This window comes from Hyposmocoma kahamanoa, unplaced genomic scaffold (assembly GCF_003589595.1).
Source record: "Hyposmocoma kahamanoa isolate Upper Pololo Valley unplaced genomic scaffold, ASM358959v1 86, whole genome shotgun sequence".
Taxonomy (NCBI): domain Eukaryota; kingdom Metazoa; phylum Arthropoda; class Insecta; order Lepidoptera; family Cosmopterigidae; genus Hyposmocoma; species Hyposmocoma kahamanoa.
In genome coordinates this window covers 4,739,337-4,765,139 of record NW_020654289.1, presented here as the reverse complement: position 1 = coordinate 4,765,139, position 25,803 = coordinate 4,739,337, and the positions used below count along the sequence as shown (strand labels likewise).

The window sequence follows — 25,803 nt, the reverse complement described above, 5'->3', positions numbered from 1 at the left end:
CTATATAATAATAATTAAAAACCCATATAAATAGTCTCAATTGATTTTCACAATAATTTGCACTAAGTTTAATGTTTCAGTAAATCTAAAATTTCTAATACATATTATACTTTATTTAAATAAATTATACTCTTTATGTTAATTAGAAGATTGCCACGTTGGTTCATTACAAACTAAGTTCTTAAATTGTTCCGAAGGTTTGTGAGTGGGGACATGCCCATTATCTAACACCTTAGTGCTAATCGATATCACTGAAAATAATATAATATAAATCATCTCTATTTACTTAACTTTTTTGTAAGGCATCGTTTCCTAATATTAAACAGACGTGAACAATTTCTCTTATCGGTGGATGTACATTAACTTACAGTAAGTAATTATAACCGAAGTGATGAGCCAAAATGCGAACCGAACATCGCAGAGCAACGCGCGAATTATACATACAAGGTGACACGGGTTAGTCAAGAGTGAAAAATGTGTATTAAAGCGAGATGAGCGTACGACCGAAACGAACTTATCTGAGAGTATATTTACCGAGGAATGAATACGACAAATTAACCTAACTAACATAGGAACAGAGTAAACGAAGCCGTAAGAAGCACAACTTTACGTAACCTAGTGGGCAGTTAGGCACCGAAGTCATTTAGTTAACATTATTACTTCAATATATTGCTATTAAGGTACGAGTTTCAAATCCTACTTACTGATCGTGTCTCAGTCGAGTGTTAGAGCTATAACACTTGCGCGTCCACTTTGAACATCACAAGCAAGGCTTTACTATGTTTTACCGTAATTTGGGACTGCGCACCCATCGCACCCGGACCGCGTCACTTATAATTTGCTTATACAACTCACGATATTCTTCAATAGATAAATTATTCTTTACTTATGGAGCGATCTTAAATAACCCTATTCTAAACGATCAAATTATGCATTCAATGTCATCAACAATTTGTCTATTAAAAACATTTATAACAAATCTTACCGAGCGACGCGGCGCGCGCGCACTGCGTCGCGGCCGCGGATCTATGTATTTAAAATTAAAGGAACAACCCCGGCGCGAGCGGGCAGTCTATCAGTAGTAGTAAACTCTAAGATAATTACAACAAATAATGCTCTGCGCGGCACCGCCGTCGCGCGCTCTCCAGCGCCCCACTAATTACTTAGCTTATTACTAAAATTTTAATCAGTCGATCGGTCAAATGATTGAACGATATAGTACAGTAAAGGACTAACATTAAATTTAATCTAACAATGTTATTTTAAATTATAACTCACTTTGTAACGGAGCGCGGCGGGCGGGCGCCGGCGGCCGCGTCGGGTCCATATTATGATACGACTAACATACGGGCCGTTAGCGGCCGTCGAAAGCTCTATACAGTTTTTAAAAATATTTGGCAATCACATAAATTAAAACTTTATAACTATGTGACGAGAGAATTGATTAAAATTATGCTTTACACACAAGTATATATATGTATGTACATGTGTCCGCGCGAAGGGTGCGCCAGTCGGCCGCGGGGCACGGGGCCAGCGGCTCTGAGACCGACATCTATATCCTAAATGCTTGAGCTTCCTCTTAACATATACCATATCGTTTGCTCGTTAACAATTTGGCAGGTAAATTTAATTCATTAAAGTATAAATTCCATATCAACTTAAACTGCGATAAAAAAACTAAAATGCATATTAGAAAACAAATTAAAATTACGATATTTATACAGAATTGTTCCCCTTTTAAAAACGGGATAAAAAAAATTAAAATTTTAAAATCACGTTCAGTCATACTATGTATTGTTAAATATTAACACATAATTATATTTCATTACATCCCTACCGTTTTCCTAAGTCTAGTGGGTGGTAAATAACCAAAATTCTAATATTAATCATACATACCGATATATATACCAAATATTTATACAAGTTATTAGCTTAAGTTAAGTTGTTTAGGTCATCTTCCCTAAATTGGCCTTGTTTAACAGTGTCTGTCAAATGTACGTCACGCGCGCAGGCGGGCCGCCTCCGCCCGGCGGGACAACGCTTGCTCGCAACATCACCACTATACGAATAGTGAGATCCCATCCAACGATATCAATATTTACTTTTTATTAAAAGAAATCATTTTAAAAACTCACAAAATAAATGGACAATCTGAAAAAAGAAATAATAACCTCTACGAAAAAGCCCACATCCAAAAAAAGATTATTAAAAGCAAAGTAAAAAAGTGTACAAGCGTACACATAAACTCGGCGTCCTTCAGCTTTGACAGGGGTCGCGAAAACTTCAGGGGAAGTGATATATGAAGATAAAAAGGGATGCGCCTCGAGCGAGTGTGTTAAGACGCACCTTCAAAGTTGAAAGAGACTTTATATCATTATAGCGTTCAGAGACAGCTAATTGTCAATCGCACGTTCCAAGGGAAACGGAGCAATGCTTATCGAGTTAGTAGACAAGCTCAAGAATGTAACACCTAAAGCCTGATTAAAAACTATTTTATAATTTTAAGAATTAAAATTAACGTCCTTAATTACGCGTGTGGGTTTGTGTTAATGCAGTTGCAATAAATGTATTTAAAAATATTTAAGTTTTTGAAAATTGCATGCATTTTTCTATGATAATATTCAAACTTTTATAAAGTCGATTAACTTGCATTGTTAAATTTTACATACCGTCGTATTTCATTTTATTTATTTATTTCGTCAACATTGAAATATTGACGCTTTGTAACGGCTAAGTTCCTAGTAGAATAGCGACAAGATAGGTACGTTTGCTTGTTACAGGGGGAAACTAAGTCAGAGTTCTGTCAACATCCTTTCGCATCCCTACTCTCGTGTTCACATTAACAATGCGCCAAGTTCGATTTGTGTAGTCGATTTGTTCGTGTTGGGCCTGCTGGCCGTTCGACTGCGCGCCCTCTCCCTTGCATAATAATATGTTATACAAGTGTAATTATTGCTATGCGCGATATAGGTGTCGCCAAGCGAGGCTTTCCATCAAAAGCACTGTCAGAAATGCGACGCTAGTTTCTCCACGAGACGTACTGAATATCAAGTAAAGCCCGCATTGCAAACGTTCGCAAAATTCCAGTCGCCGAAGAGGTTAGTGAGAGACATCGAACTGAATCCAAGTAAGAGCGGAGCGGAGAAGACGCGCGGCCTTAGGGCGGCACGAAGTGGGCGAGTGGGGGCGAGTGGGCGTTGGGATGAGCGGTGAGCGGGTGAGTGGCGGGTGAGTGGCGGCGCTTAGGCGGCGGGCCACTCCTTGTTAAAGTCGTTGGCGGCGAAGTGTTTGGGCGCGTGGTGCGGATGCGCGTGCACACCTGGAGGCTGCGCGGCGGGCGCGGCGGGCGCGCCGCCCGACCCGTGGTACTCGCTGCCGCCGTACGCGCGAGACCCGCCGCCGCCGTACGACGAGCCCTAGCCAGCCCGCACACGTTACCATACACCGATCGCAGGACCCACTAACACTAAATACGATACCTAGACGTCACACTGCGACCGCCGGTCGCACCGCGCCCGTACACTCACGACGCTTCTACTACACGCAGTTCTCGTGCGATACTGTGCCGCGGGTCACGGAAGACGATGCCGGGTAACCATGACGATTAGCGTGCCGGAAAAGGAGCGACTACACTCGAACAGTACATCTATGGAGAGGGGTCTACGGCTAAAAGCGTCAGCAAGTATGAAAAATAAACTCCGGCCGTCATCGCCTAGTTACCAGGCGCGCGTTTAAGTCGAATTCGCGCTAGATGGTACAGTGATTATTCACGTGACTGTCGACTGCAACGTCGGCCGAGTGTCACGTCTAAGTAATTATTTAGTCTTATGCCCACACCCGGCGGGTGCCGGTCTAGAGGACGCATGGAGCTGAAGCCTCTGACGTCTATTACTAATGGGAGTCGGTGCTTTGAAAGATTTCAAAATTGGAGTACAAAAATAGAAATTTCTAGAACCTAAACAAAACAGAGGCTTCGGCTTCGGCGTGTCCGTTGCCGTCATGGAGGATCGAAATGAGGTCTTGCGTAAATTGTCCAATAAAATATTTATTAATTTCCAAACATGATTAGATAGTCAATGTCTACGCTCAGCGATGCCTCCATGATGTTTTGACACAATAATCTTGTAAATATTGTTCTCTCATTACATTTAACAGAATAATCGAATTTTATCTCTGAACACTTAAAGTACAGCTCTTAATATTATTTTTATCGATAAAATTAACTATTAATGAACCTGTAACAATATGAGAAAATCCGAATTTTACTAATTTGTACTTTAAATGCCAATTTACAAGTGTTGAGATGAGACAAGTTGGTTGAATCATCTCGCACGGCTACAAATGCAATATGAATATCGAATGTAACTAGTAAGCTTATATCTAGAGCGGTGCGATGCCTTATTGATGAGCGCGCTATCGTCGCGTTAATCGAACCGTCCATAGTGAGAAATCCCCAGAGTTTCGCGACAGACCCTCACCCGAACCCGCCCTTATCTCTAATTGTCTTTCGGGAGGAGCCACTCTTGTGGGCCCTGATCGACCAACTGGAAAAGAAGAAGTACACGACATAAAGTCCCACTCGCCAAAGTCGGATCTAGCAGTATGGTATTTAGGTAAGTAGCACAGAGCGTGAAGATGGACCAAGCGTGTGATACCCCGGGAGAGATGAATCGAGCGGAGGGGGTGGGAAAGCGGGAGAAGGATTAAAGGAAAGGGGAGGGCGGTGATGAGAGACCTTCAGCGAAACTTGAATCACTAATCTTCTTGATTTTTCACTATGGATAGCGGTGCGATCGACGGCAAGGGAGGACGTCAATATCGCTCGATACGATAGAGACCGCAGCATAGCTCGTAAAATCAAAAAGACATCGCACATTTACTCTCGACACTGAAAACATGCAGAGAAGTGGATGTCATTATCTCCGCGTAAGATATGAACAAACAAGCATTGTATTGGAACACAGCACACAGATGCAGGGGAGGCAAACTAATGGCTCTAAATATATTCATGCTGCTCTTCGGTCGGTACATTGTATGTTTGCATTCGGAGACGCGATATTTCGCTGAATTTCACTCACTCACCAAACGTGACACCATTCGAACTTTCATCCAATTATCGCAAACAACCAGATGGCAAGTACAACCAAATTGAGCTACGAGGAAAACCAACAAATTCACACGATCTTTCTTCACTCGACATTTTCACACTTTAGAAATCGAAGGTATAATAATATATTCACGAGCCAATCATGCGCTCATACATACCAGAAACACGCCAAACAAATGAAGGAAGATGCGGGACGAAATGAAAGATAAAAGCGTAAGGGTGAAACGGGACAAGGTAAGGAAGCAAGCCCCAAAGGAAACAGCAAAATAACACAAGGAATCAACTTGGCTGTACTTTTGCAAAATACACATTACGCACATAACATAGGTTGGTATGAGCGCTAAAAGCTATGCCCTGGAGAATATTTGCAAAACAAAAGTCAATTAAAAAAATCGTCACAAATCATCCAAGACATAGTAATAGATTGTTTGAGATTTAATGGAATATTGAAAGGAAAACAATTTCATAATTTTGATAGGACTTTTTAAAGTTACTGAAAGAGTAATTTGAAAAATATTATATTTCGATTCAACATTCAAATGATCACACAAAACGAACGAAATGTTAATAGAACTTATTAACATTTGTCCGCCATTACGAAAATGCAGCATTACAATTCTCACGCATCGAACCCGTGACAGAGTGTTTCAATTATACATTTGCAATTATAATGTCTTTACGTTTTTAAGTCTAAAGTTTGAAGCGCACAAGAGACTATAAAATTTATATTATTAAAATACGAACTGTAAATGATGTTCAATGAGGTCTGGAATTGATGAAGCATGTGATTATTTTTTGTACTGTGACTTAAACGGTGTGAGAACCAAAAGGTTAAAAAAACGCGTGGGCTGACGTAATACTCGTGAGCCACTATGACGGGCAATGGAATTCTATTAAAGGATAAATGTATCAGTATTTTTGAACAAGACTGAACAGTGAAGTCAATGCACTTGGAACAATGTTTAACTGAAACACGTACTGCGAGGTCATAGAAAGTAGCTTTCAAAAAGCAAGCACGAATGAGAAAAATACATTTCTTAGGACCAAAATCGTATCACAATACGAATGATCGAAATGTATTTTTGCATAAAATGGTAATGTAGGTATGCAAAAAAAAAACCGACACCAGATAGCACATGCTAGGTAGAGGACATATCTATGAACATCCGAAATTACTTAAAACAAATTTTTGGCATTGAGTACGCAAACTCGAGTCCATTCTGGTTTGTAACCGAGCAATGAATAGTACGAATGATATTCATCAAATGTTCAGAAACATGATTATAATAACAGTAAAATGCTAAGAACCGTTCGCGTGGACGATTTTGGGAAGTCATTCAACTCTTTATACAGCTATTCGTCGACGCGAGGTATCTTAACGTTCAATATGTAGTGACTTTTGCTCCATGTTTATTAACTACTGGTACAGCTTAGCAAATTGATTGAGAAACATGTGTGGCTAATTCAACCGTAAGGCGAGATTTAGAATTTTATTATGACTATGGTGAAAATGTCACTGGTTATGCCGTTATTAATTTGTGGAATCTAACCTTGTCTTAATAGCGTATTGTGACCGCAACACGTTTTTATGGCATGAATTAATTTACCATACGTATTGTTTCGACATTGACAAAAGTTGTTGTTAATTAAACTTTTATTTGAAAACTCGTCTATTAGTAGGGCAAGTAGCCACCGTGTTTGTTTATCGGCATTGACGATAGAGTTTAAAATCGGTCAAAATAATAAATAAATTAGCATTTGTAATAAGTTCTGTTATGGGTTCTCTATTGTCAATGTCATACAATATAACATATTATAAGAGAGTATAAGTGTGCACTTGCCCTTCAATGTCGCTATGTTAACATTCAAGAGGAAGTTCTACTTTGTTATAAATTAATATGTATAAAGCGCGTTTTAGAATGCGCATCTTAACACTCGATTCATAGATTGTCACTTTATGTTCAAGAGTTGGAAAGTTACGTAATATTTAAAGGTTTGTGTTCAAATGTTATTTATTATTTGTTTATTTAAATTTTAACTATCTCAAGCTTTTTGCAGATGCGTTTTCTAATGAGGTATGATATGCAATGGGAAAAATATATCAAGCAGTCAAGCTTATGTTAAATTAACATTGAATCAGAATTGACGAATCCGCAATATTACGAGATTTGTCTACGTCGGTAAATTTGCTTCGATAAGTTATTTCAATATCTGTATAAATTTTCAATGCTGACTCAGTTAGTCGCGTTTGTAAAGGTGAAAAAGTGAATGAAGACAACAGCGATCGTCATCATTAGACATTAATCTCAAATTGAGGGGGTAAATGGTGAAAGTTCTACATTAAACTACTGTTGTCTTACACAGTCCACAGGGTATGTATATCGAAATTTGCAAAGCGGTAGTACAAGTCGCGGCAAATATCCCGATCGCAGTAACAAAATAGCGCTGCACCTGTGGTCGAGATATTTACGAGGCGACGCGAACTTGGGTGTGGGCGTGCTGCGACTAGCACGGGCGACCTACCTGGTCCTGCTGGTAGGCGGGCGGGTACTGCTGGTAGTTGGAGTAGTCCGCGGAGGAGGACTTGGAGAGCGCGGCGGACGAGAGAGCGCCGCCCAGGTTGGGCGCGCCGCCGCCTCCGCCGCCCGCGCCGCGCCCGTACATCTCGCCGCCCTCCGACAGCGGCACGTACGAGCCTGCGCACACACTCCCGTCACGTGATGCTTCAACGCAGCGCTAGTCGGCCTGAGCGACGCCTTCAAAGCTCGTAATGTTAGCAATTTTGTAATCGACAGTACTATACAACCTAGTTTGCCCGAACGTCATCGACGATTACGTGTTCTAAATTCCTAAACCTTGGTATTGGAGCCGTATGTGCTCGTTTAAAATCTACCTATACGACTTTCCTAAATGCGTTACTCTCACACCACAATTGTTTATAATTATGGAATTGTTACAAGTGGCGGTGGCGAGTAGTTAAGCAGCAAAAAATACTAACCGGAGCCAGTAGAGTTCGAGTTCTGCGGCATGTTCCAGTTGGTCCAGCTGCCGCCGGCCGACGCGCCCGCTGGCGCCGAGCTGTAGTTGGCTGCAATGCACAATACCATGACGCTAACACCTATTTCACTCAAAAACTATCTTGTGAAACGTGTCACGTGTCACGTTTTGTAGTTTTGTGAGAGTCGCAATTGGACTAATGCATTACAGTTGTATATCTACAGTCGTCGGCCGATATCGAATGTAATTTAGATGTAACGTTCCACGAACGGCGGGTTTGGCTTGTGCCCTAAATTTTCTACTGGTCTTGTATTTTGTGGTTTACGTGAACTTGAGTTTTTAACGATTGTACTGCTTCGATGTATCTTTTGCCCTACCCAAATGTGACGAGGTGTTAAGAAAAAAAGCATGTGATTGTCGTGTGGGAGCGGCGTCATCCCGTTGCATCTATTAGATGAAAGGGGAATGCCGCGGCGAGTGGCGCGCGAGATAGTTACCGTAGCTGGAGTATCCCTGCGCGGGCGGCTGCGTGTGCTGCGCGTAGTTGTTGGTCGCGGGCCAGGCGGGCGCGTGCGGCGGCGCCTGCGGCGCGGGCGGCGCGCCCCAGCCCTGGTAGTTGCCGGGGCCCGCGCCCGCGCCCGCCGCGCCGTACCCCGCGTACGACGTCTGCCCGGGAGACGTGCCCCAGCCCTGGTACCTGCAGCGGCATCAAACGTTACTCACCGTCCCGGACATATTTATCCCGTCATCTTCAAACTACTATAAGAAACACATGTGTCGTAGAGGCTGTAGTTATCTTTTGGTTTTTTGATTTCTCCCTTGCTTGTACTGTTCCGTGCATCATACACATTTCTCTTGAAACCCTTGAAATAATATTTACATCAGAAATCCTATCCTATAGTTAGAAACGACCACGAAACTCACCCTTGCATGATATTAGGCCCAGCCATAGGCATGTTGATAGGAGGGCCCCCCATCTGGCCATTGTGGCCTTGCATGATATTGATGGCAGGTGCCGGGGGACCCCACTGACCGGCCGCGGGTTGGTCGCCGGGTGCGTTCATCCCGCCGCCGCCCATGCCGCCGCCGCCGGTGCCCATCTTACCGGAACCGTCTCGGGGCTCAGCACGCTTGATCTCCACCTGTTAGTTTTTAATGTTGCATTTCTTGGCGAGTCCATGGCTATGCTTGAACTATATACTATTGCGTTGTCGTTTGTACTAATATTTAATTCAATTACAACTTTCTATGTTTCCTTTTTACATAGCACATATTTTAAACAGACGACACCTCCACACTCGTTTCTCGTTTTCTTTCGTCCTGTCGGATGCGACATGTGTTAGCACATTTGCAGCTGCTCGCAAGAAACGAGACAAATATCGAGATTTGGAAAGTCGCTACATTGTCGTACCGCTTCCTGTTGAGACGGCGGGTTGTAGGGGTAGCGATGCGAAAAAGTTTGTTGCGGAAATCGGGCAACGGCTAAAAGAGAGTGGAGGTGACTCCCGCGCCGGGTTGACCAACCCGTTGGTGTAAAGATTGTCCATTGCCATACAGCAAGGATCAGTCAGGGGCGAGCTTTTTGACGAGTGTGGCAGATGGCACTGAACCATGTAATTTGTAATTTCTTAATGTTATTTACGACTATCGGTGTATTTTGTATCTCTTTGATAATTTCAATAAAAACAATTATTTAAATCAGAGAAAGAAAATAACTCGTTTTTAAGATTGTTCACTAGCACGCCGCAAGTGAAAAAAAAAAAAAAAGTAAAAATTTACGGTATAATTGCCCTAATAAAAGGCAACTGTAGCGAATCTTGTAGACTCCACAGTCCAAAGGCACAGAGAGTATATGCTGATAAGCGTCGATGTCCCACAAACATCTGAACGTACCAACAGCAGGAAAGCTGAGGGCACTGCCTGGATGTGGATTATTCAGAAACTACTCGGGATTGTGGCTGAAAAGCAGTGAACTGCACATGAATTTTATTTATGGATAGTTACTTGGTACTTCGTGTAACGGGCTGGTGTCCGCAACTCGACGTCAAGGCGATATTTAGTTCCAATAACAAGCGCTGACGCAAATAAGTGTTCAATTCGTGGTTGATTTTGCTTTCTGTACATTTTGAAACTTTAGTTGAAAAGTTTTTTAATTTCTTAAAGTTTAACTTAATCAATGTTAAACTGTTACAATTTTTAAATTTTTGGCTGTTTCCACTGTATCCGCTGCTCCGTGGCAGAACAGTTACCAGGTTGGGCTGCCACACAGAGGTCCTGGGTTCGATTTCCAGGCCGGGAGAAATATGTGTATGACCTACATTTATTTCTCTTGTGAGTTTGGGTATTGTTTGCGGTTGTCTATGTGTGTGTCTATGGTACCCGCGATAAAGGGTTTCTCTAGTTATTTTTATCTTTTTTTTAAATAAAAGTTGAGGATGGCTGTACCGAATCAATGTTAAAAGATGTTGATTGAATTACTACTTTATGCGTAATTCTTACATATATATAAAAAAATAATACTATTTTATATTCTCACTTATTTGTCCGCTAAATGTACCGGTACTTATGTGTATAACACGTAGTCTTTTTTACAGAATTCGCCACAAGCTGCGTATGTAGTAGTACGAGTATTACAGAACTTTCATTTCCTCAATTCTTCTTAACCCCTTATAAAATACTCTTATATTATATCAATATCAGTGTTAATTAATAAGGTTTAGAAAAAAGGTTAAACATACACATACCTGCTTGCCATTGAGGTTGATGAAGTGCTCTTGGGTGACTCTTTCCACGGAGATCTCATCTTCGAAGGACAGGAAGCCGAAACCTAAGGGAATATAATATGATTTTAACTATGCGAGTTTAATCAACTGTTCAATCATAAGAATGATGTTCTAAATTGAATTGTTGGAATACAGTCCTTTTTAAGTAAAATGACATTGCCAGTTCTCATACAATTTTAAATAGTCATGTAGTTATTGTCGACAGTTTTGTCGATAGATTGTAAAAGGAAAAATTGCAAAAATGTCTGAATTGCGAATGTTACGAAGTCCTAATAATTACTAATACGTCGCCTTACTTTCTCAAGCTCATATCTTAAAGCACAAAGTTACTGAAACGGCAAGAAATGGATTGTATATACAAATTTTGCAGGCAGATTTCACATCACATTTCCTTCATATTCACAAACTGGCTTTTACCTAAGTAATGGATCCAAATCCCTTGATATGAAATTTAAAATAAATATAAAGTTTTGCCATCTCCTGTATAATCACTCTTTATAAGATACGCGTTTGAGAGAGTAAGGCATCGAATTGCGTTATTGCCTTCTTGATTCTTGTTTTGTCCGATAGCTTACAGGTATCGAATTTTTTTTTTCATATGCATTTTAGTAAAACCAGGCGGATTTGATTATCTACATTGAATTAAAATGGAAAACTTTAATATTATGTTTCCCTTTGTATTATTAATAGAATACAAAAGATGACAATTCAAATGAACCTGTGCCCCGCAGTTGGATGAATAATGGGCCAACAGGATTCAAACGAAACAACAGTGATTCAAATGGAACAGTGATTGAAATGAAACAAATTTCACTATTTATTTCATAAGCGTAACCAACATAATGCCGTTATACTGGTAAAAACAATTATTTCACAAAATATAGACTGAAAGAAATGCAATTAAAAATTCACTATGCCAAAAATTGTTTTATTTTCACAAATGTCATCCCACGTTAATTCGTAACGGATGATTCCACATTTTATGTTTTACTCAAATTTGAAAATGTTCGCATTTTACAGCAATTTTGACGCGTTATCCTAAATTAAGTCATTTTGTGTGTAAATTCCAGATAATTGGTTTTCACAGTATAGCGACGATAAGTCGATATAATATTTATCGATTGCAATCTCTAGTTGCTTGCAAGCGGGCAACACTTTTGCTCAACGAACTGTCATTTTACTCAACCTTCAAAAAAGACTATAGACAAATTACATTCATACAATCAATCCAGTTTTCAAGGCGAGAATCGAATAGGCGTCATTTAGATGTCCATTGCTCTAACGTCATCGTCTAAGTTAGTTACAATTTTGTCTTTTCTTCAATTTCCTTTGTTCAATGCCATATAAGTATATTTTACTCATATTAATGACCATTATAAATATAAAATTATATTATCAAATTGTAAATAAATATATCAACGGATGTTACTTATAATATTTGTACAGTAGTGTTATCTATTCTTCGAGTTCTTTGATTGGCTGCTCTTGTTCAGCGTATAGTATTTAAAAAACGAACAGCTAGGTATTTTATTGTACGTTTATAAGACTATTTACTAGCAAGCCGCAAATCACGGGATAAATTATTATTGTACTGATAAAGGTAACTGTAGCAAATCTTGTAGACTCCACAGTCCATAGGAACAGAGAGTATATGCTGACAAGCATTGTTGTCCCACAAACATCTGAACGTACCAACAGCAGGAAAGCCGTGGGCACTGCCTGGATGTGGATGGAGAATGGCCCAATGAGGTCTTGACTGCCATGAACTGCTCACGAGTTTTATTTGTAGGATATTTAGTTTCAATTATTACGCTAACGAATTGACACTAATAAGTGTAGTGATTATTGCTTTCAGATTATACGAGTTAATTTTTATATTGAGGAAACCTCTAAAGCCAACTTTAATAATGCTAAAACTACCGCAACACTACTGAATTTTATATTGACAGCTTGTAGTATGTGAATATTAAGATTTTATTTCTAATCAGAAATAATCTGAACATTTCACGTAAATCTATTTCTATTGCAATAGATCTACGGTGCACGTTTGATTGCACACAATTAGTCAGAAACTATAAAATTAATTGCTAAAAAAATAACTGCCTCCGTGGCCGAACGGTTACCATACCGGACTGCCACGCAGAGGTCCCAGGTTCGATTCCCGGGCCGGGAGAAATATTTGTATGGCCTACAATTATTTCTCTCGTGAGTTTGGGTGTAATTTGTGGTTGTCTAAGTGTGTGTCCATGGCACCCGCGACACAGGGTTTCCCTAGTGCGGGGCTATGTTGAGTGTGTGCGTTATTTATTTATTTAATTAAAACAGTACGTACATCATCACGCTAAAAATTAATATGGAATTCTTTTTTGGATACCTCTAAAGAGAAGGATTAGTCGGGGATATTCGTTTATTATTAAATTTTGAACTTTATTTCATTTAGACGCCGACTGTATTTCGCAGAGATCTTAACTACGTATGTCAGAGTTTAACGATAAGAAGATTGTATTTTAACTTATAAATTAACCTACGTATTCCAATATCTATATTTTAATCTAAAAATACGTTATGCTAAATTGCGCATTTAATAGTTAAATAATATGCGCGTGAATAAAGACAGCTATCATTTGCACGACTTATTCATCACAAAAAGCACTGACGTGACTGTCTGTGATGTCTCTTTAAGTGACGAGTCATAGTACGAGGAATCGAGATAGAGAAATAATAGTCTTACCTCTGGATTTCTTCTTCTCCTGGTCGTACATGATTACGACTTCCATGACCTTGCCATAGCGACCGAAGAACACCCTCAAATCGGTCTCGGTAACGTTGGACGGTAAACCTCCCAGGAAGACCTTGGGGTATCCACCGCCGCGTTTCGGCTTCTGCAACGTGCGCGGATTGCACGGCTTCGGGTCGATGGTTCTGTGTAGAAATGAGTTATATGTACTTTTTGGCGTATACATTTTTATTAGATTTTTACTTATTTGAATTATAAAAGTAAAGTACAACAAAAACCCAGCAATATTATTGTTCATAAAACTAGACTTAAAAAAATGATAGATAAAACACCGCGTAACGTTCGCCATGTTCGTTTTTGGGCATAGTATAAAGTCGAATCTACCAAAATCCATCAAGCTTCTTAGGCTACAGGTGGCCCAAAGAAATGGGCTTGCAAACATACACATAAAAAATATGGCCGTATCTTTTTTATATGTCCGTTGTTGAAGTAATTAAAAAAGTAATTTTAGACCTTTTAGTCTTTACTTATTTATAGGTGTAATGGAACACTATCTGAACACATTAATTAACACATAATAATGTAGTTCTTTATCAGTACCGACAGCGCAATGTGATATTAATAAAGATAATCAAGATTCCAAGAAAATAATTAAGTACAGTCCTGAGCAGCGTCCGATTCCAAATAGTGTAGAAAATAATTTAATCATTTTAATACCCCTATTAAAATGATTACATTATTTTCTCCCGATTATAGTCCCCCGAGTACCGGACACTTAAGGTTTTGCAGCAATTAAACAAATTCAGATCATGTTTTATTACAACACGTAACATTTTGACATACACAATCATATTAGACATTCAAATAAATCAACATAAATAACTATAGAACAATTTTAACAACTAGAAAAAGAAACTAATCATTGGTCTTGTTTTTGGTATCATTGAAAACTGGCAGCTAGTACCGGACTAGTATTAATTCAAACCCCTAATACCGGATAGTACCGCTAGAAATAAAAACTTAGATACAGCAAATATACTGAAACATGATGTACTTATTATTTAAAATAATATAATCTAACATGTGTATATAATTTTAAGAAACTCGGCCATTATAGACTTTCGATAAATCAACACAAACAATAATTGAATTTAGTGAAAACAATTTCAAATAAAAAAAATAATAATAATAAAAATTAAATCTGAGCACTGTGGAATACGCGCAAGTTTCATGTGCCCATTCTTTACATAAGCCACACTGAATCCAGTCTTCTTCGTAGTCTTCGCAACAAACAACACAGTAGTACTTCTCTGGCTGTTTTTCAACCGGTTCTATTTTTGTTTTCTTTATTTTTCATATGTCCTTCGCATTTTTCATTTTGCGATTACCTTCTTCTTTTATTTTATTTTACATTTTATTTTTCTTCTAAACATTTGTATGGCGAATCAGTCAAAATTTCACTTTTTTCAGCTCGACGTTTCCTTGTTTGTTCTCTGTAGCAGCATCTGGTAGTGAAGCAAATTATATAGCATAGAACATTTTGTCAAAATAAAATTATCTCCCTACTAGAGAATTTGTATGGGTAAAAATATACTTGTCCGATACTAGGGAATCAGATATTGTCCGAACGTAGGGACACACCATACCTAAGTAAAATTCGATTTCTATAACGTTTATTAATATATTTGCCACAAAAGTATTTGAATGTAAAATGTACTTACCAATGATAAAAGAAAAAGCAATACACGCAATGTATTCTCTCGAAATAGTAATTTATGACGTTTCCAATATTAGTCGATGCAACTGATTTCCGCGCGAAATGTGCCAAATGTCATCTGTAAATCGTATCAATCGAAACTAAGGCCTCACACGCCGCAGGGGGTTTCTTTCCATTAAGTTTAACGTCTTTTTATAAACGAGAGCAAATGAGAGCATTATTGCATGTTTGGACGTGATCTGTCCGGCACTATGTGCTGTCCGGGGGATTCCCCCTACGCTTGATGCGAAACAAATCAATTTTGCCAAAGATAGTCGTAGAAATTGCTTTGTGTAATAATAGGGGTTAAAGTATGAAATTGCCGATTTGTACTGAAAATCTAAATTGTTTATTTTTTAAATTTTTAACAAATTTATTTAATCAAAATAGTTGCCATTATTATCTATACATTGCTGCCATCTAATGGGAAGGTTATTAATGCCTTTGCGATAGAACTCCGACGATCTAGACTGCACAAACTGTGTGAAAGCATTTTGTACTGCCTCCTGGGAAGAAAACTTCTTGTCACGTAGATAGATAATTGTCCAAATCACGAAAAAAATGGTAGTCCGTTGGAGCAAGGTCTGGTGAATACGGAGGATGACGAATGGTTTCTAAGTGCAGTTCCTGAAGGGTCAAAATGGTTTCTCGTGCTGTGTGAGGTCTCGCGTTGTCGTGGAGCAATAATGGTGAAGATCGATTCATGAGTCGGGGCTGTTTTACTGCTAGTTTTGTCAACATGGTTCGGAGTTCGGCACAATAGACATCTGCCGTTATTGCTTGACCAGATCGGAGAAAACTATAGTGAATAACACCATGCTCAGACCACCAAACAGTTACCATTACCTTTTTATTGGTAAGTTTTGCTTTAGGACACTGTTGTGGCATTTGACCTGGGGTCAGCCGTTGCATTTTTCTTTTCCGGTTATCATAAAGAATCCACTTTTCATCACATGTTACAATTCGATCCAATATTCCTTCATTTCTGTACCGGTTCAACAAGGCAACACAAGTTTCAACACGCGTTTCTTTCTGCAGATCAGTCAAATCATGAGGCACCCATTTTTCGTATTTTTTTATTTTATTGATTTGACGCAAGTGAGTCAATATTGTGGGTAAGGTAACGTTAAACCATGCCGCTAATTCCTGGGTAGTTTGACTAGGATCGGCTTCCACTATCTCTCTTAATTCATCGTTATTCACCTGTGTGGGCGGTCTTCCTCGTGGCTCGTTCTTTAAGTCGAAATTTCCATCACGAAAGCGTTTAAACCAAAATCGCACGGTGCGTTCATTAGTAGACCCCTCTCCAAACGCAGCATTGATATTGCGGGCTGTTTCTGCCGCGTTAGTTCCGCGTCGGAACTCGTATTTCAAAAATCACTCGAATTTTCGCAGTATCCATCTTTCTTGTCTAAATTGAATAACAAAAACAATTGAAAGTCGATATTCAAATGTTTCAAATTTAAAAAAAAAAATCACAGAAACCATTTGAAAAAAGTTTCATTCGAAAACCTCAAACCATGAAGATTCTATGAAAATTCAAAGAACCTATTGCAATAAAACGGCAATTTCATACTTTAACCCCTAATATTTTTTTAGTTCCGATTACTTGAAAATGGAATTTGATGCTGTTTTTACTGATGTTGTGATTCAAATGCAAATATGCACTAAGCAAATTACACTGAAATTGTCAAATTGATAAAAACATTACTCATTCGTGAGGTAAGTAAATTCCCTAGAAAAAAATTAATAAGAAACTATAGATAGAGGTTACTCTTTGTAGACAAATTTGTTCATTAAAGCTAAAGCTAAGAACTATCCCCATTAAATTAGTTTTGCAATAATAAAATAACTTCGAGTTCAATCCTTCCCTTTGGGAGCTACAATGCTACACACAGATATAGAGACAAAGGCTTTTAACTCCCCTTTTTTGCATCGAGTGTTAAAAAGAACTAAACGGATTACTCCCATGGAATATTGTCATCCAAATAAGCAGAAATTATATAATAACGCCACTGTAAAGTTTCACAGTCGTTTTAATTATTTCTGAGTGTAAATCGAGTATATTACGATCAAAAGGCAAATTTTCAATAAAAGTAATAAAATTAATTTATAAGACTCCATTAAACAGTTTTCCGCACTGCGTTCGCGTGCTACGAAACAATACCTATAGCCGGTAGGCAGTGCCGAAAAGTTTAGTGGCCCTATCGCACAATCAAAGGATCCATTGTGTATACTGTTTGTGCTATGGGCGCTGGTCGAAACATTATTGTTACAAATGAATTGCATTATTCTGTGATAACCTGATAAAGGATAATAAAATAAGTCCAAATGCGTAAATCTTAGCAATGCAAAAAGAGACATTATATGCGTAACCTTCAATCCTTTATTGCAACATCCACCTTTCACCCATTCCTATAGAACTAAATGTAATAATTCTCTATTTAGTAAGCATATTCTGGGGGCCTTTCGAGCTTACTACAGAAGTCTTGTGTTTGTACTCTTACGTATTACGTAACACAACCCTCACAAAAACATAAATTCAATTTAGTGTAACTTTTATAAATAATATAATGTATACGTCTTATATAGACTAAACGTATTACGTACGGCATACGATGTGGAACACGATATTGGTAAAAAGAAAGATTGCTCGCTATAGGTAACCCCTTTCCCTTCATTAATAAAAGAAGTACACATGTGTACTCAAGTTTAGAACCCATAAAAAGGAATAGTTAGAGTAACGCAAAATAATTCGAGCGCACAAACACGGCGATACTGATGATGTGAGCATTATTGCGCTCCGGTTTTTAAGGGTAAGGCTGCCTTTCCACCAGACATGTGCGAGGTAGCGAGGCGGTAGGAGGTTGTGTAGCGGCGCTATGAAACAGTGTGATGTTTTCCACCAAAGCTGTGCGAGGTAGATAGGCCGTAAAAGAGTGTGCAGCGGCACGGTACGAGGATGCGTTACAGACTCTTTTCAGCTATGCGCGGGCGGGGTATGGTGTGGTGGGGTGAGCGGTGGCGATGTGTCAGTGTCAGTTAGTGTCATACTTTCAGTAGCTCTAGTTTCCTACACCGTTTTGCACATATTCCTCGCCCGCATCCCTCGCACACATTCTTCGAGCACATCTCTCGCTATTTTGTATATACAAATATTTAGCTTCGCTAACCCTTTTCCACCGGAGCTGCGCTAAGTAATCCTATTGGTGAATTTTTCCTCGCCAAACCGCCTCGCTACGTCGCACATCGCTGGTGGAAAGGCAGCCTAAGGGTGCTGGTGAAACTACAATTACGTGACACGACCATGACAGCGGCGCCACAGGGTTCGGTGGTAGATAGGAACATAAATTGAGGCTACCAGCGCAAAATACCTTTATCTCTCACTCTAGGTCTACTACACTTCATTCTGGGTAAAATTCATCGTCATCCACCCATATAAGTCCCGCTTCTAAGCACAGGTCTCCTCGGGGAAGTTTGTGGGAATAGTTTTAATTTAGTTAAGTAATTTTAAGAAACCTTCGACAGATTCTAATGGTTCACGAGTAAAAAAAAACGAATAAATATCGAGTTCGTAGGTTTGCGCTACTACTACCCATTGGAAATGAAACTATGTATTTTCTGAATGCAAATCGAGTATACTTGCTTTTTCAAACAAACCAATGTTTTGTACACGTAACCATGTCTCATGGTCACGCTTACTTTTGTCCAGAAAAATATATAGTACACATGTAACATGGTAAAAAACTATATAAAAATAATTAAAGCAGACTTTTTATTTGTCTTATTACCTGCCATCAAGCTGATGCGGTCCATTCTGCAGCACAACGTTCACCAATGAGGGTTCGGCAAACGTTACGAAGCCAAAACCCCTGGACCGACCAGACTCGCTGTTCTTCATCACAACGCAGTCGATAACGTCCCCGTAGCGGGAGAAATAACGCTGCAGGTTCTCTTGGGAGGTCTCCCATGACAGTCCACCAACGAACAGTTTTCTGTAACAAATAAAAACTGTTAATGTCCACTATTTTGTTTTGCATCATTAGGACCGTTTTTTTTAACGCACACACAGCCCCGCACTAGGGAAACCCTGTATCGCGAATGCCATAGTGGCGCACGCACGCACTTTTCCTGTAATATCCAGCAGTGGACTACCATAGTGATAAAAATACCCACAGGATATACGACGATATGGTTGACCTATACTAAAAACAATTATCTTGTAGAATTACGCAACAAGCTTTTTAATCTTCTACTTGTTATTGTTATTCCTAGCATTTTAATGTAACTTAACCAAGTCGTCATTCTCCCAAATCGATGCATATAAAATACATACTCCAAAAGATCAAATAATTCAAATGCAACCATAAGGTACTATAAGTACTATAGTGTAAAATTCACTTGCACGATGTCCAGTCGTGGTACTGTCTGTGGTACTGATAAAATAGTACTTTGGGCCGCATTCGGTAGATTTTTACTCCAGAATATTTGTCTTATTGAATTTAATTTTTTCCCCGTTTCAAATCGCAGAAGCTATACTCAGGTGGGTTTTCTTAATGGCGATGAAAGGGAGTTAAGGTCGCAGTATACGGGACGGGGACGGGACGGTAACGGCAAAATATCGTCGACGATGATATTTTATACGTCCCGCTCCATTTCCGTTATACTTGAATACTGTCTTTGTTTTTTATTTACTTTACCTTTACTCTTGCGTGCATCATGCCAAGTATAGTGGTGTTCACTTTCGTAGATCCAAGTTCAAGGCTGCTAATGGATGGACTGCATGTCAGCTGTTAATATGCATGCAGTCGAGACTACAAACAACTGCAAGCGTCAGCTGCGGTCATTGTTAAATGAGTGAGTCCAAGACTCAAAAACCGCAATTAACATTCTTAACCGGTTCATAGTCAGTAAGGGTACATTCCCACGGCCCGTGAAATCAAACGCGTCGATTTGTGCGGGCAAGCTCGCGAAACAGACGAGTATCGAGAGCTTTGAAGTTACCGACTAACGGCGGATCCGAACAGGCCGTCAAGGGTGAGCACGAGCGCGAGAGGCGACCCTCATCCCACGGCGCTTTTGCGCGAAATCGCGGCGCGAGATGGGCCACGGGCCGTGGGGAGTGGCCTTAACGGCGTCTGCCGTAGAATTAAATATGAGAATTCGATAGTACGAGGTGACCCGCTTCGCTATATAGATATCAAAAACCATCTTTGGGCTTATAGTACGACTTCCAGGTGCTTTCTGTGCAATTGCCAACTACTGCTCCTTCATAGAGAAGTATCAACAAGGTACTGACAAAATTCAATTATTTACACGCATACATTTGTGGACGTTACATTAGGACAGTACGGTGGACACCGATGTATTTCTGTGAGGTGATACAAGTACATGTCAGTGCTATTGAACTTTCTAACTGCAAAAGTAAGTTTTAAATATTTTTCATTCTCCAAAACGTATGTTTTAATACGAATTCAATATGACACAATGGCAATCATCCCACTCCTAATAATAGTCGTACTTTATTTTATACAATAATTTTAATGGGATTAGCCGTAGATAATAAAGCGTAATTGTTAAATTAAATCAATATAAGCACTACTTATACTAGGCTCAAAGAAAAGTAGCGACATTTTGGAGTGCGGTACTTTTTAAGTACTGTCCATGAACGGGTTAAGATTTTTTTATTTAATTTTTTTTTTGTGCCTCACCCAACTTAATATTTTTACATTAAGGTAACGACTATTGGAGGTTTTACGACGTAATCAACGTAATGACAAAATAAGAATACGATTGGTTTTCACTAATCTTTTCTCATTTGATTTTTTCACATTTACACAATTCTTCACTTTTTTTTTTGTAATCTAACTCTAAAAGATTTTTTTTACCTTTGTGTACATTCTGATTGCAAATTGCACTGCAGAGTGTAGTCGGGAATTACAGACGTGACTTTGTGACTAATAACCTAACCTCAGTACAGAGTACTAAAAAAACGACCTCAAACGTCATTCATCCCCTAGTTTACCACCCTTAGAGGTCGAATATTTTCTTCAAATTTAAATGGGACCACTTATGAGGTACCCTCTTTCCAACAAAATAAGAATCATCAAAATCGGTTCACAAATGGCGGAGTTATCGCATAACATACATACAAAAAACAAGAAAAAAAAAAGAAAAAAGGACACAGTCGAATTGAGAACCTCCTCCTTTTTTCAAAATGATGAATGAATTTTTATCAAAATGAAGGATTTCATAATTCATCATAAATTTATTCATAGTTTCATGTGGATTCACAAAGTTGTTATACAAAAACTATAGTGACTGTAACTTAATTAATTATTAATTTCGTATGCTATGTCATTAATTATTTATAATTAAAAAAGATGTTAAAAGTAATATAAAAAATTAAATCATAATGATTACAATAAAAAATGCATAATAATTGTTATAGTGAAGTTAAGCTAATTTAATTTATAATTCATTCGTCAAAATTGGAAAACCTAATGAAAAAAAAAGACAAAAATAAATAATCTTAACGAATGTCCTTAAATTATAATTATGTTTCATAATGTCAAAAACGTGATACAAACTAATTCTTTAATTAATTTATTATATCTTTGTTATGTCAAAATCAGATGATTATTGAATGTTAATTATTAAATGTCAATAATTATATAAACCGAAAACCAACATGTTAAGCAAACCATAAAAGTATTTTTTAAATGTATTATTTCTTGTATTATTTTTTTTATATTCAGACATTTTTTTTATGATACTATGGTGTTAGTACACTTACTAAAATAACGTAATGACTAGGTTCGTGGTAATAATAATAAATAGTTTAAAAATTAACACAAAATGAACATAAAATAAAATTTATTTAATAATTGTTTTATCATAAACGTATTTGGCATAAACGTAACATGTTGTTAAGGCCTTTATGTCGTTTGTGATCTTTTTAAGTTCCCAGAGTGAATATGTAAATTTAGATAATTTCAGTGCTATCTTTTCTATACTGACTGACAGTAATGAGATAATGCCCACCACTTTCTATTATGGTGTCTATTTCTGCACTTCCAGCATCTATTGCGTTTTCAAATAATTCCTTTACTACACTCGCTGGCATTCCATTACTTCTACAGCTGCTTTAAGGTTTTTGTGTCTAAAAGAATTATTGCCATATTTCCAATTCTCGGTCTGATCAAGATCAGCTTTAATATCAATGAAAATCAAGCACTAAGCAAACTGAAATACCTATTAACGTGATCGAAACGTACAAAGGAAAGTACTTTTTAAATTTGTATCTCAAAAATCTGAGCTTGGGTATGAACGACCTCTAATTTCAGCTATGTCTACTGTCTCAACTCTTTCTAGATAGGTGTTAGGCCTACTGGGTGGAAAAAATACTCTTGTTATAGGTATCTTATGTAAGTAACAATCGTCAATACTATTTCGACCACGTCTCCGATCAGGAAGTCTTTTATTTTGGTTTATAAGTATATGTCCTGTAATTCCCTTAGGGGCTCGTTTATTATGGCGACTAACATCATACCCAATATGAGGACCATGTGGTCCCTGTAAATCTGGTTCAACAACAGGGTTATCAAAGTTAATTCTTAATGTGTATCTCACGTTTTCTTTCATATCTGGAACCCATACAAGAACTATAGCTTCCATCTCCACTGGATATAGTGCTACGTCTATTTTACCGAATCCTGTAATGCATAATATTGTATCATACTTTGTTGCCTTAAAATTTCCGCTATCAACAGATATACGCTTTTTGCTAATACTAGAAAGTGCTTGGTTAATTTTATTAAGAGCTTCATCATAACCTTTAATAATTTGTAGATGAGTTTCCTCATTTGTTAACAACTTACATTCCCGTAAATCTACGTCTTTATTTTTATCAAATTTCCATTGGCCTCTGGAATTAGAATGTTGATATGGTGATTGATTTTCTGATTGTTTATTTATTGTGCAAGTAGGTGCAGAAATGAAAACATTACCACCAACCGCACCAAGAGATATAGGAAGTCGGTGCCAGCCTTGCTGAATGTGATACCGTATTACTTCATCACGTTCAATACAATTAGCTATCTTAGCTCTAAATTCTTCTGGTCCTATCATACGTCTTAACGCAGGTATAACTTTTAATAAAGCTTCATATAAGCAATTATTCTTTTTTGATTCAAATTCACTACTTTTGTTGTTTTCTGATGTGTTGCTTGCAATGAAATGATTATCGTTGAGCTCAAGTGGAATAATTATACCTTCTTCACCATTTGATGTAGATGAAAATCTTTGTCTTATGCCACCATCCCCTTCAACAATAATCGTCAGTGCTGGAATCATAATCCCTTCGTTTTTTAATATCTTATGTACGACTCGAGTGCAAGCATTAACACATGTCATATCCATTTGAATATTTTCTCGAACTATATCTGCGAACAAGTCAGGATTTCTAGTTTTAAGCATCAACTTAAGTAAATCTTTATGATAGTTTTCTGTAATGTTGTTTTCTGTTTGTGATGTATTATCATATTGTTGTTCATCCTGTAGTTTTTCGAGATACTTCCGTTTCAATTCTTCAAAGTCCTCAAGATGCCAACTTTCTTTGCAATATTGATATGTTTCTTGCATTTTTTTTCCAACATATCTAACCAAATGATTAGCACCTTCTTTTAAGATAGGGCCCAAAATATGGCGTGCTATAATTTGCCCAGCCTTTTCGCGAAGCAATGATTTCCATCGACCAATTACTTCTTTTTTAAAGCTCTCAGAGCCATTCTCTACCACTCGTTTTTGAGTTGATATGCTAGGGTTATTTAGTCTACTTTTTATTTCATTATCTAAGTTATCTAAAAGATTATTAGTTAGCCTTGTTATATTGGCAATGTGAGCGAAACGTTCTGACCAAACCACTACTTTACCAATAGCATCAATAGGTAATACCAACTTCTTATCTGTTTTGCTTCTTTTCTTAACAGCTTCTCCTATTCCTTGAGTTACACAACTGGCTATCTTGTTTGCAAAAGGTAAAAATTCTTCAAAGCAACCTTGTCTAGTAAAGACACTCGTGGTCAAATCATCAATAGCTTTTTCCGCTTCTACTCTTCCTAATACCTTACAGGCCTCTTCTAGACTTACAGAAACGTTATGACTTTCAACCTCTCGTTCAATATTTGATAAAATTTCAGAAGCTATACCTTCACATAGCGCTTGAAGGTAATTTTCAACGAGTGTATCAACCCCTGCATTAGCTAAGCAAAGCGCTACCCCTTCTATAGCTTTAAAAGTAATACGCTTAACAAATTCTTTTCCTATTACTTTGCGACCTACAGCATCAATCAGTAGAGTACCGGACATATTTGCTACTTTCTTACCTAATTCAAAATCAGGTCCGGCTAATTTACGGCCGAAACGTGAAACTTCAGCACCTCTTGAACAGTAAGCTCCTATACCAACAGTGGCAGCTGAAAACATTAAGCTATGAAGCTTTTGCTGTATATAATCTTCCCAGCTAAAAGAACCTGACTTTAGAGCACCAGCAGCAAAGAAGATATCATTTATACCTTCATTAACTAAAGCAGCACCAACATAAGTCATCACACCCAGTGAGTATAATTCTATAGTAGTACCTATAGCTATTTGGCTTACTGCCATAGCAGTTACTACTACAGTGTTAAAAAGCATTTCTCGCGTCCATTTCTTTTCTTCTAATTGGAGAAGTTGATCTAACCCATTTAGAAAAAAGACATGCACTTCTTCTATATTTGCAAATTCACCTTGACTATAAAGCTCAGTGAGAGGTTTGAGCATACCATCAGGAATTTTTAAAGCTTTTAATGAACTTCTTGATCTTTTCAAAGTGCTGACAATATTTTTAATTGTATCTTCTTTTGCTAGTTGTAATTGATTGTCTAAAACTTTCTCCACAGTTTCATCAATATATCTGTTACTTGCTTCAAAAAAAAAACTTAAAGGCTTTTGTCTTTTGTCTGGACTATTAATATAATAAAGATTTTGTTTTAAAGATCCAACCAAATTCCAACCAAAACCCTTATCTTTTATGGATTGTTTTGGATCGTACTTGATAATCCACCCTTTCTCAACCAAGAAACAAAAAAGCTTTTCTATACAACCTTCAGGAATAAGTTTACTTTGAGCAAGTATACATTTAAAATTATTTGCAGTCATTAGTTGCCTATACATACTCTTCAACTTTTTTGCTAAATTCTCATCTTTAGTTGTTACAGAAACAGGTCTGATGACTTTTTGTACCAATAAATCCAAGAATAAATTTTGATGAGGTTTGTTCTTTAATTGCAGCCGGTAGTTTTCTTCTTCTAGATGTTCTTCTTCTTCTAGGTGTTTTCCTTCTTCTAGGTGTTTTCCTTCTTCTAGATGTTTCCCTTCTTCT

General features: G+C 38.0%; 1 protein-coding gene across 5 annotated transcripts in view; it reads right to left on the bottom strand.

Annotated features, from left to right (window-relative positions):
- LOC113234709 (heterogeneous nuclear ribonucleoprotein 27C) overlaps nt 1–25,803 on the bottom strand; it is a 54,393-nt gene that overhangs the window by 9,976 nt on the left and 18,614 nt on the right. The window contains exons 2-10 of one of the 5 annotated variants that reach the window (XR_003310813.1): nt 19,172–19,375; nt 13,619–13,809; nt 10,843–10,931; nt 9,029–9,246; nt 8,752–8,801; nt 8,602–8,695; nt 8,106–8,195; nt 7,631–7,803; nt 3,320–4,544 (exon numbers count right to left, since the gene is read on the bottom strand). Coding sequence is in view for 4 of the 5 variants with exons in the window: in XM_026470154.1 (XP_026325939.1) it covers nt 3,265–3,416; nt 7,631–7,803; nt 8,106–8,195; nt 8,602–8,695; nt 8,752–8,801; nt 9,029–9,246; nt 10,843–10,931; nt 13,619–13,809; nt 19,172–19,375 (1,261 nt within the window). In the remaining variant the exon portion in view is untranslated. Of the gene's footprint in view, nt 1–909; nt 4,545–7,630; nt 7,804–8,105; nt 8,196–8,601; nt 8,802–9,028; nt 9,247–10,842; nt 10,932–13,618; nt 13,810–19,171; nt 19,376–25,803 lie in introns of those variants that run through there. The other 4 variants (XM_026470154.1, XM_026470155.1, XM_026470156.1 and 1 more) reach the window with 4 other exon arrangements.